General features: G+C 44.7%; 1 protein-coding gene across 4 annotated transcripts; it reads left to right on the top strand.

Annotated features, from left to right (window-relative positions):
• Positions 1-1,034: 1,034 nt before the first annotated feature.
• LOC143007081 (kynurenine--oxoglutarate transaminase 3-like) lies at positions 1,035-7,186 on the top strand. 4 transcript variants are annotated; one of them, XM_076158485.1, is made up of 14 exons: positions 1,035-1,100; positions 1,943-2,033; positions 2,307-2,368; positions 2,453-2,597; positions 3,135-3,284; positions 3,361-3,447; positions 3,695-3,820; positions 4,212-4,332; positions 4,584-4,660; positions 4,738-4,827; positions 4,946-5,132; positions 5,431-5,504; positions 5,574-5,660; positions 5,743-7,186. In XM_076158485.1, the coding sequence occupies exons 2-14, from the start codon at positions 1,944-1,946 to the stop codon at positions 5,797-5,799; spliced, it is 1,353 nt and encodes a 450-aa protein (XP_076014600.1). In that variant the 5' UTR covers positions 1,035-1,100; position 1,943; the 3' UTR covers positions 5,800-7,186. The 4 variants fall into 4 exon arrangements, with proteins under 4 accessions (XP_076014600.1, XP_076014592.1, XP_076014609.1 ...); XM_076158477.1 differs by having other exon boundaries at positions 1,051-1,140; XM_076158494.1 differs by lacking the exon at positions 1,035-1,100 and adding an exon at positions 1,261-1,284.
• The last annotated feature ends 4,708 nt before the right edge of the window (positions 7,187-11,894 follow it).

Raw genomic sequence — 11,894 nt, 5'->3', positions numbered from 1 at the left:
GATACTGGATCAATCACTTCTGTTGATTAACCACATCGTTTTCTCCCCATTCTTTCATGGTAGCAAACATTGGCAAAAGCAGTACATAAGCAACAATAGACACAACTCTGCACTGTAGTATAGTTCTATACAATCCCTGTAATAATAACTAGCACCTTAGACAACACAAACTATCTACTATGTTCCAGAAAGTGATATAAAACTTATTCTGTGATTGTTCTCTCCTCTTTTGGAATTTGTTCTGCATTCGTACAAACTGACCTCATGATTAATGATAAAAGCTGAAGTCTGTTTCAATTTGACCCATAGAGAATTCCTTTCCTCTAGATTCAATTTAGGTCAGAACAGTTGCAGATTTTACAGCGTTGCCATAGAAACAAGAGGCCATTTCTTCTTTGACTGTGACCAGACAGCAGATTAATTGCCCAAAACATTTATAAACAACTATTTTCACCCATAGAATTATAATTTATTAAAACTCAAGTGAGCTTCCCTCTTTCCCAGACAGTCAGCATGGATCCGACTGATCTGTCTCATGATCTCAGTCTGATGCTTCCTCTTTCAACAACTCCTCTAAAGTTAAACTAAGAACAGCTCTGTGTTGTTGCAGTGAGTTGTTGATGCCCCACATCTGTCTGAACAGATAAATGGATCTGTTATTGTGGTTGACGTTTGTTTCAGTGCTTCATGTTGGATTCTCTGTATTCACACACATTCTTATGTTTGCTTAGCGCTGACTAAACTCATTCATCCTGTGGTTACTTTAATGAAAATGGTAAACCACAACGTCACTTATGTGTGTTCAGCAACACGCCTCAGCCACAGCAGAATGAAGCAGCTTACCACTTTCCCGGAATCTCTTCATGTATCATTAAACAAAAAACAACGATATTGATTAATCAGTTGCTGCCTCCGTGATATAAATCGGTGGTTTGTCAGTAATGTGTTATAAGATTACCGATGCAATATTTCCGCTAGCCTCGAAGGCAGCACTTTTGCACGCTGGCCCCGCCCCCTGATCTGCGCCATCTGATTGGACCGCTGCACACACACGCGCACACGCTCACACTCCATCCATACAGTGTGTCTTGTGCAGAGAAGTAAGTTTGGGTCACACAGTGTGGACCGATCCGTCTGGCGGTATGTGTGTGTGTGTGTGTGTGTGTGTGTGTGTGTGTGTGTGTGTGTGTGTGTGTGTCTTTGTGCTAAACTGTAGTTCTGGTTCTGAACCGTAGAGGCGCTGACAGAACCCCAGGCCCGTAAATCGGTCTCAGCTGCTTTACGGTAGCTATGCTAACTAGCGAGCTCCGCTACTAACCTTCACCGCTAATGGTTGACTGGTTGTGTATTGTTGTTACTCAGTTGATGTTTTGGATCTACTGGGCCAACGACTAACAACACCACCTGTAATGTATTAACCGCAGACCTGATTTTGTTTTCAATTAAGTAAACTAGAATAATAAGTATTGATTAAGTCAACATTTTACCATAAATGCATCATCTAATAGCTTTAACACTTAGAGGAGACATGTATTAATAACCTGATGATCTTTATATGAAGGCCTCATTGTCCTAAAAGCTTTATAATAAACATAGCATGTGCAGATTGTGGATGAACACACAAGACTCAGGTTCACTCAGACAGATGTGAGGCATCAACAACACAGAGCTTAGTTTAGAGGAACTGTTCAAAGAGGAAGCAACAACCTCAGATCATGAGACAGCACAGTGATCCATGCTGACTTTGATTGGGGATTTAGTGACAAAAGACACATCTATAATTACCAATCACTCAAAATGACCTCACATAGATACATGTTCAGAAGTATTAACGAGGTTCACACCTTGACACAGATCAGTCAGTCTGTGGGACAGAAGCAGCAGCTCCAGTTTGAGTTAGGAGGCGGAAGGTGAAGGTTACGGTTGATCTTCTTCTGTGCAGCATGAACGTGTTCAGGCACAGCTGGAGGTCCTGCAGGTTCACACGTCTCTCTCTTACTGTGAACGGCTCAAGGAGGTGTTGTACTTCAGAGGTGAGTCCACTTTAACCTGCTTTAGGTTCACAGTAGCTTAGCTTTAGCATGTGGGCGGTGATCATGTTCATACCCTTGATGATTGCAGCGTTCCAACACAGAGTAGAGTACAGAGAAGTGTGTGTGTGTGTGTGTGTGTGTGTGTGTGTGTGTGTGTGTGTGTGTGTGTGTGTGTGTGTGTGTGTGTGTGTGTGTGTGTGTGTGTGTGTGTATATATATGTATCTTGATGAGGTGTAAGTGCAGATTTCCGTATCTTGGTTTTGACCTTGCAGAATAAAATGGCGTCCCGACACAAACACTCCAAAAGAATTGAGGGCCTGGACAAGAACGTGTGGTAAGAGAACGACTGTGTGCGTGTGTGTGTGTGTGTGTGTGTGTGTGTGTGTGTGTGTCCGTCTAACCCAGGTCTGTGTTGCAGGGTGGACTTCACCTCTCTGGCCTCAGACCCGTCTGTGGTGAACCTGGGTCAAGGCTTCCCTGACATCCCTCCACCTTCATACATCAAAGAGGCTCTGGCTGAGGCTGCAGCAGTGGACCGGCTCAACCAGTACACCAGAGGCTTCGTAAGAACCACACACACACACACACACACACACTCAGGCCTACTGGAGAAGAAGAGTTCTCCCTCTCCTCTTCCTCGTCCAGACTGTATGAGGTCATCACTGCTCTGTACTTAGCAGAGGATCGGCCATCTTAAGTTTCTCTTTAAGTTGTAACAACGTTTCTTCTTCTGCATGTTTATGTCAGGGAATCATTTGTGTATTGATTCAACATCCTGAAGGTTTGAGAGAAGTCTTGGTCATTTAACAGGAAGTCAACCTAGAAGCTGAGGAGGGGAAAGAATGAAGCTCTGTAGGTTTCTCTCTCTCTCTGTCTCTCTCTCTCTCTCTCTCTCTCTCCTTGTTATTTTGCTTGCCCTTCTTGCTGGCAGTTAAACTGGAACAGAATGATTGTGGTTTTCTGCCTCTGATGGCTCGTGGCTCCTTAAAGCTCAGTGAGTGAAGCAGTGAGATGTCTTCAGTCAGTATATCATGTGTATCATCTCCAGAATAGTGGCAGAAGTGTCCAGCTTCACCTGACGAGGCTTGTCTTGCTCTCAGGGTCATCCAGCTCTGGTGACGGCTCTCTCTCTCGTGTACGGTAAAGTGTACGGACGGCAGATCGACGCCCTCAAAGAGATCCTGGTCACGGTGGGGGGGTACGGCTCCTTGTTCAGCACCATGCAGGCTCTGGTGGAGGAGGGAGACGAGGTGAGCTAAAAGGGACCGACCTCCATGTTGGGATGTTTGTGCTGCTGGACTCTGATCTGCTTCCTGTTTCCCTCAGGTCGTCATCATCGAACCGTTCTTTGACTGCTATGTTCCCATGGTGCGGATGGCCGGGGCCAAGCCAGTGCTGATCCCTCTACGCCTGGTGTGTGTGTGTGTGTGTGTGTGTGTGTGTGTGTGTGTGTGTGTGTGTGTGTGTGTGTGTGTGTGTGTGTGTGTGTGTGTGTGTGTGTGTGTGTGTGTGTGTGTGTGTGTGTGTGTGTGTGTGTGTGTGTGTGTGTGTGTGTGTGTGTGTGTGTGTGTCAGACATGATCAGTCACATGATACACACTGACAGGATGAACTTAAGTCCAGTAAGACTTTAACAGAACGTTTCCTCTGCCATGCTTCAGAAGTCTGACAGGAAGACGAACTTGACGAGTGCAGACTGGGTTCTCGACCCGGATGAACTCGCCAGTAAGTTCAACTCCAAGACGAAGGCCATCATCATCAACACGCCCAACAACCCCATAGGGAAGGTACGTATACCGCACCATCAGGTTACCATGACGACTGTGTCAGCAAGCACACACAGAGCAACATGAACGTCTCACATTCTGCCTGATTCACCTGATGAAGGTGTTTAAGCTCTGGGTCACCTCTTCATCCCTCTGCTGTCACCTCTTCATCCCTCTGCTGTCACCTCTTCATCCTCTGCTGTCACTCATCCAGACCAGCTCTCAGTCACAGCAGCGTACAAGCATGAGAAGGAAACTCCTCCTTATCTGATCTGAATGTTCAGTCTAAGTTGTTTTGTCCGCAGCAGAACGTTCACCAAAGGGACCTGGAGCTCTGAAGTGTAGTCAGGACGTCATGTTGATGATGATGAAGGTTCTCACAGCTTCATACCTGCGTCCTGTCCTCCTGCAGGTGTTCAGCAGAGAGGAGCTGCAGATGATCTCCAGTCTGTGTGTTAAACATGACACGCTGTGCTTCAGTGATGAGGTCTATGAGTGGCTCGTCTACAGAGGACACCAACACATCAAGATAGGTTTGTCTCTGCCTGAAGAGGAGGAACCTTTGCTTTAATGAAACATTCTGCTCACACCAGACTGAATACTTTCTCCAACTCTCGTCAAGATAATATTTCTGCAGAATTCACTGAATCCTTTGGTTCAGATTCTAAACAGAGATGAATCTAAAGTATTCCCATCTTTAAACCAAAGGTGTGAAGGGTTCAGACCTTTTCCTGGATCCTTCCATGTTCCAGTCTCCATGTCTTCTCCCTGTGCTTCTCCTCAGCCTCTCTGCCTGGGATGTGGGACAGAACCGTCACCATCAGCAGCGCCGGGAAAACCTTTGGTGTCACTGGATGGAAGGTGAGGAAGTTTATTTAAAACAGGAAACTATCAGACGCTGGACCTTCTGCTGAATGATGGAGACGTGTCTGTCCCAGCTTGGTTGGTCTATAGGACCTGAACACCTGATGAAGCATCTACAGACTGTCATGCAGAACACCGTGTACACCTGCCCCACCCCCCTACAGGCCAGTAACACACGCACGCACGCACACACACACACACACACACACACACACACACACATGTAGAGCTCAGCTGGAAGGACATCTGTGTGATTGTGTGTGGCGTCCCTCCCCCCTGCAGGAGGCCGTGGCTCGAGGTTTGCTCCTGAACTATGAGCTGATGGGTCAGCCTCAGTGCTACTTCTCCTCCCTGGCAGAGGAACTGGAGGGGAAGCGGGACCGCATGGCCGCCGTCCTGCAGGACACCGGCATGTCTCCCATCATCCCAGAGGGAGGATACTTCATGCTGGTGGACGTCTCCTCTCTCAGTGAGCTTCTCTTCACCTCTAGAGTTGTTATAATGAAGTGTTCAACCTTCAGTCTGTTACTCACTGGATCGTTTACTGTCAGCACAATGTCTGTGGGTTTAATTTGGGAGAAGAAGAAGAAGAAGAAGGAAGTAATGCTGATTAAAGCAAACAGACGTGAATCAAGTGGTTTTGTTGCACAGCAGGACATTGAGTTGTGTGAGTGTGTTGCATCAGGAGACCAAGGTGGGATGAAGATCTGTTGTGTTCAGGTGTTTCAGCAGAGTTCCTCTATGTTCTGCTGCCTTTCTCCCTGTAGATCAGGATCTGTCACACATGGATCCAGATGAAGCTTATGACTACAAGTTTGTGAAGTGGATGATAAAGGAGAAGGTAGAGTTCAGCTTCTTCTAGAGGACACGTTTGGGTTTGTTTCTGCTGCTAACATGCTAACTGTTACAGAAACTGGCAGCCATCCCGGTCACAGCGTTCTGTGGAGACGAGTCCAAGAAGCAGTTTGAGAAATACATCCGCCTCTGTTTCATCAAGGTAAAGCCCAGACCGCTGGAGGTCAGGAGGGGAATGTGGGAAACTCCTTCTATTAACCTGAACTTCCTGTTTGTCTACACAGCAAGACAGCACCCTGGATGCAGCGGAGAAGATCTTGAGAAACTGGAGGAAGACTTAAAGGCACACAGCCTCTAAAGTCTCTCATTGGTGCAAGTGGACCCCATACCTCCACCAAGGAGGCCATGTTTAGTTTCTGCCCTTTAGAGAATAGAGTTACATTTGCTGAACTTTGAGATGTTATAGCCTGTGTTGTTCCAAGTTGGGTGACAGATGAGACTGCAGGCATTAGGATGAAGAAGCACCAAAGTGCTCTGAGTCTAGTTTCACTGTGATCTTTGAATAAAGACGTAAACAGATCATTCATGTCCTCTGGGTTTATATTCAGGGTCAAACTGTGAAGATAGACTCAACATGGTTTGGCTTTTGAGCTGTAGAATCATGAAAGCCCTTGTTTATATCTGTAGTGAATGCACTTTATTACGTAATCACATCACCATGCAGGAAGTTAGTATCTGCAACAACAACACTTTAACTGGAAACATAATCAAACTGTTTATATGATATCATTTACATTATTTACATTACCACAGTGTGCTTCATGCTTTTGTGGATGTGGTTCCTATTTAATAACATTACTTCTTCTTTCCCCCCCATAATAATGATAATGAATAATGATAATGATACAATGCAACATGTTGCTTCAAGAAGCAGTGTGTTGATGCACAAAGTGTATCATTTGGAATGTTGTCATATAGACGGATGTTTTAGTTTATTAAACATGAATAATGTCTAAACACTTTGCTTTCATTTCTATGGTTCAGCTGTTAGAATCCACCAAACACAAACTGCAGACTATTTGTTTGTTTGTTTGTTTGTTTTGTGAGAACATTGTTACGTAGGCCCTTCTTTGTTTTATGTTTATATATTCTATGGTAACAGATCCATATGGAGTCTATCTGGAACATTGTGCCTGCTATACCGCTTTAGACCACTTGAGGGAGACAGAGTCAAACAGTTGAACCAGTTTCCTGCTCGGTTTGCCTCATTTTAAAGAACATCCCCAACAAATACAATACGAGGGGATTTAGGTATTTAACTCTTTAACTGTCTCTATAGTGTTTCTATCTAAGGTGCTTTACTGTGACCTTTATGGAGTTCATCCTCACATTCACCCGAGGTCAGGGCCTTCATCCTGCACATCAGGAGCACTGAGGGTGTCAGAGTCTCGTTCAACAACACAACAGGCTCTATAGGAAGAGCCTGGAATCAAACCGACAACCTTTAGATTCCACAATGACACTTTACCACCCTGAGCCTATTCATGTGGGATTCAACTGTACATACATTCATATACCTTTTTGACATTGTCTCATAAATACTTAGCAGCTGCCTTGTAGAGAGGAAGACTCTGTTTCAGATGAGGAAGAGGAGTTTCTGTGTGAAACATTATCAGAGCCTTTGTCATTGAATGTGCTGTTTCCTCTGTGTATTAATAAAGGGAGGTATGCAGTGGCTAATGCATACTGAATCTGTGATGGTGTGTGTTACTAATGGGCCTTGATGGATGGAATATTATCATGAGCATAAGGAAAGTGCTCAGTCGGATCGCTGTCAGATCTGTGAGTACAGGTAGATAGATGTTGTGTTCTTATTAAAACCTGTTCAGAAAACATTTAGAAAGTATTAATATTGTTAGTAGTAGTAGTAGTAGTGGAGTTATCATTGAATTAGTTATATAAGTGTAGCTTTTAGGTTTAGTTGGCACTTTTTGGAGGCATGTTTTAGTTTTCTGAACGATGGTTTCATTCCAGTTAGATTCCTTTCTGTATTTGCAGTCCACTTCAATCCACCTGGCAGTGAGGAAGTGTGTGTGCGTGTGCGTGTGTGCGTGTGCGTGTTAGCGTGTGTGTGTGTGTGCGTGTGTGTGTGTGTGTGTGTGGTTAAAGGTGAAGCTCTTTCCATCAAAAACAACACACTCGTACTTGAACATCTACTAAAACCTGAGACCTGTCCTCACACAGATGAAGCATAAACATGCCATTAAGTGTGTTTTCAGCTGTGCCAGGCTGTAATCTGGTGGAGACACATTATCTCATCAAATCATTTCACTCCTACCTCAGACTTAGTTTCTAATGTTCCAAGCTACTTGGCATGAAATTGTGCTGTTGGGGAGGACAAAAGCTCTTATTTCTGCCAGAAAAATGGGCTGAAGACTGAAGACCCCCCCCCCCCCCCCCACCCCCCCTCCCCCAAACATGAGGGAAACATGTGAAACACCATGACTGTGTGAACCTTTGAATATATGGATCTTGACCAGAAAGCTGAAGCTCCATGCATAACCACAGACACATTACACCTGCCTGTCTGTCTGTCTGTCTGTCTGTCTGTCTGTCTGTCTGCTGGGAACACACGGACATTTGCTTTAAACATTCATTTGTTTTCTGTTACTGAGTCCTTCTGCTTTGCCTCTGTGTCCACAGTCAATTCCACTATTGTTCCACTTTTGACATCAGTCCTGTCTGTCCAAAACACACACACACACACACACACACACACACACACGCACACGCACACGCACACACACAGATCTCATGTAAGATACAGCAGGAATGTTTCCCTTTCGTCTGCATTTAGTCATTTAAGCATAAAAGCTGTCAAAACAACAGATGGCACAAGTCATGTTTATCAAATAGAGAGGCTGACTTTGGAGCATGCATGAACCCTCCTGACCCCTCCTGACCCTGCTGACCCCTCCTGACCCCGCTGACTCCACTAACAGGGCCTCTCTGCTTACAGGTGTGTGTTCATTTCACTTGATGATGTCTTTGTCGTGCCTCTTGCTCTCTGTCTCTGTTTTAAATGATCCACCAACATGTTAGTGTGAGGAAACCCAATGTTACATCTTTGTGGAATACTAAAGAAGAAGAATTAAGGTTTAATTTTGTACTCTAACACAGGGGAGCAGCCTCTGCTCACAGGAATGTGATCATGGACCTTTAACTCTTTGCCATAATAAAAATGTCAGCTCATCTCTGGACAGAATCCTTCTGAACTTCCCCTCACCTCCAGGGGGGCAGAACCTGGATTTACGACCCCTTTGCAGACATTTTACCAATCCAGAATAATCAGGAGCCAAATATTCAGAGTTCCCCTTTTTTAGAGAGAGAGAGAGAGATTATAATATCGAACAAAGTGATGTCATCAAACAATTTCACTAAGACTAGCAACAGCAATTCCATTATTTATTCTCAATTTCTTGTCATTTTTGCACCAAACACACACACACACACACACACACACACACACTTTATCCCCTGCAGTATCTCCACAGTGTCCCTCTAACAACGTCACAAAGAGTGAACACACTCTGGTACATTAGGATGATTCTGTAATGGAAAGTCTCCTTCCTGGGTCAAAGCCGACCACAGGAGCCACATTGATCACATTCTCCTGTAAACATTCAGCTTTTCTTCTCCTGCTCTCCAAACCAAACTTGCCTTCAGCTCTCAGAAGCTCAGTGTAGTCAGCAGCTATTACAGATAATGATCTTATTTTGTTACATTGCCTTCTGCAGGTCTTGCTGTCATTTGATCGCGTCACTCCTCCTGTGCAGAGCCTTTGTGCTCAGTCTCCACTCCTGCTGTAACAGTTAGATGCTGGATTCAATAGGATTGATTGAAATACGACCTCAGATACTCCAGAAGCTACAGCTGCTAATGTTTTCAATCTTACAGGAACCTGCAAACCTCCAACTGTACAGATTTCATTTGGGAATTTAAACCCGAAAAATTATTATCAATCACCACAAGGGAGGATTTGAGTGTGGTTCCACAGGAGAGACTTCCTGTGGTGAAGGTCTGTGGTCCATAGCTCATTAAGTGTCAGTAAATGATTTGTGTACTCCATCTGCTCTACTTGTAGTGCTGTGGGATCACATTATCTCATTCTTCTGCAGGTTGCATCATTACATCACACTATTCAAGAGGAAAAGGTTTCGTTCATTCAATTAACACTAAAGGGAGAGTTCAGAATCTTCATCACATCATATCACATCATCATCTCCTCTCCTCTCCTCTGTTCAACACGCCATAGAGTCAGAGGACGTGTCAGCTTTAGATCTGAACGGTCACCTGATCACCTGTTTACCTGTTTACCTGCTACAACTGGCATCACAGAGCACAAGCTCAGTTAGGGTAGTGTAGTGGATGTGTTTGTGTTTGTTTTCGTGAACCTGTAGTGTAGTGTAGAGTAGTGTAGTTTACGTGTATCTGTTTGTGTTTGTGTAGTGTATGTGTTAGTGTAGTGTATGTGTAGTGTTTGTGTTAGTATAGTGTAGTGTAGTGTATGTGTAGTGTTAGTGTAGTGTACGTGTTTGCGTTTGTGTTAGTTTAGGCGGCAGCAGGAGGTCACATGATGTCACATGACCCATGCCAGCCTGTGCCAAAGGTCCATAGGACTCAGATGATTGAAGGGATCAGACTTGGATCCATGCAAACTCATTAAATAATCATTAAAATGCCAATCCTGCAGCATTTCATAACATATGTAGCCACCGCAGAATATGACTGAGACATAAATATCCATGACAATTTGGTGGGTGTGCCCCCCCCCCCCCCCCCCCTGCCCCCCCCAGATGATGTCCACTCTCACACGGCCATATGGCGGCTCGGCGCTCAGGCTAACAGCTTGGTGGACACATAATTAATTTGCTGAGGCGTCTGCCATTTATTTTCCAACCTACATTTTGTTAATTAGACAGAGGAGGAGTTCAAATCAAATGAATGTGTCTGGGTTTGTTACCACTGCTAATTGCGCGGCGTGCGGTCACTTTGGGAATTCAGAGTCGGGGGCAAATCTGAGGTTGAGGAGAAATACAGTGAGAGCATAACTCCTGTGTTTCTCTGTAGAACCTCAGAGGAGCAGAGCCAATCAGGGAGGATCACATGGGAAAATGAGACTTTGCATCATTTGAGACGTTGACATCACTGTGGAACAACAGAACAGGAAGAAGAATTAACTCCATGAGAGGACAGAGACATGCTTTACATTTATACGTCTCCTTCCTGCTGTCCTATGTCCTTTACAGCAGAGTCAGGTTTCCTTTTAAGTCACCAAGCAACAACTTCCTCCTTACATCGGACTTGGAAGAGGAATTTCATCAAGTTAATGACTTGTAAATGCAAATCTAGAGCTTAAATGTAGATGAGGCTTATTTTATATACTTTGTAAACATCAGAAGAGGATGAGGTTGATGATGTCATGTTGGTGAATCTGTCAGGACTCTTTCCTGTGTCAGAGTTCCAGCGTCTTTGTTTACAGGCTGCAGATGTCAAAATGATTCCTTTATATGTTTGCATTTCATATAGAACCCATGGTAATGTGCTCAATCATTAATTAGCAGAGGGAATGAACCAACATTCCTATATATCTGCCACACCAGAGTGAATCATACATGTTCAAGGCTTTTTGGTGATTGATTGCAGCTAATAAGTGCTCAGACTTTAAGACGGTGCAATCAGGGTTAATGACGATACAAATGATGCCAGTGTTTATTGCACTTGTTCGGGCTTTCAGACGATGATGCTGCTAGACGGCGCCCGCAGCAGCTGGGAGGAAGGAACTTGTGTGTGTGCGTGCGTGTGTGTGTGTGTGTGTGTCGCCCCTCGAGCTGAGCCAAACAGGCCATGTTGTCCGTGGTGGCAGATCCTGCTGTTGTTAATCACCTTCCTTCACCAACCCCACCCCCATCTCTGTCACTCTCTCTCTCTCTGTCACTCTCTCTCTGCCTCTCTCTCTCTCTCTCTCTCTCTCTCTCTCTCTCTCCCTCTCTCCCCTGCACTGATTTGCTAGCACAGATTAATATGAGCATGGGGGCCTTGATGAAATTTTGCTGTTATTGTTCCCAATTTTAGCAACATCTTTTATTGTCTTCATCATTCATTTACAGCAGGGAGGGGGGGAGGTGTGTGTGTGTCGGGGGGGGTCAATTATGCAAATGCTCTTGCACACTTTTGCAGATTACTTCATTCGCCTGCCATTGTTTGTGAGAATTTAATTATTAAATATTATTATGCTCATGTTTCCTTCAATTTTCCGAAGCTTTGTTTCAATTTGGTTTCTCCTCCAGCTGCTCGTCTCTGCGCTCTGAGCCAGAATCAAAGCCGTCTGCCATGCCAAGGCCAAACAAACTCCCCTCAATTTAATGATTGGGAA

This window comes from Genypterus blacodes, unplaced genomic scaffold (assembly GCF_046128005.1).
Source record: "Genypterus blacodes isolate CSIRO-AG114 ecotype Tasmania unplaced genomic scaffold, CSIRO-AGI_Gbla_v1 ptg000009l_1, whole genome shotgun sequence".
Taxonomy (NCBI): Eukaryota; Metazoa; Chordata; class Actinopteri; order Ophidiiformes; family Ophidiidae; genus Genypterus; species Genypterus blacodes.
The sequence above is the reverse complement of the archived record's forward strand: the minus strand, read 5'-3'. Positions and strand labels throughout refer to the sequence as shown.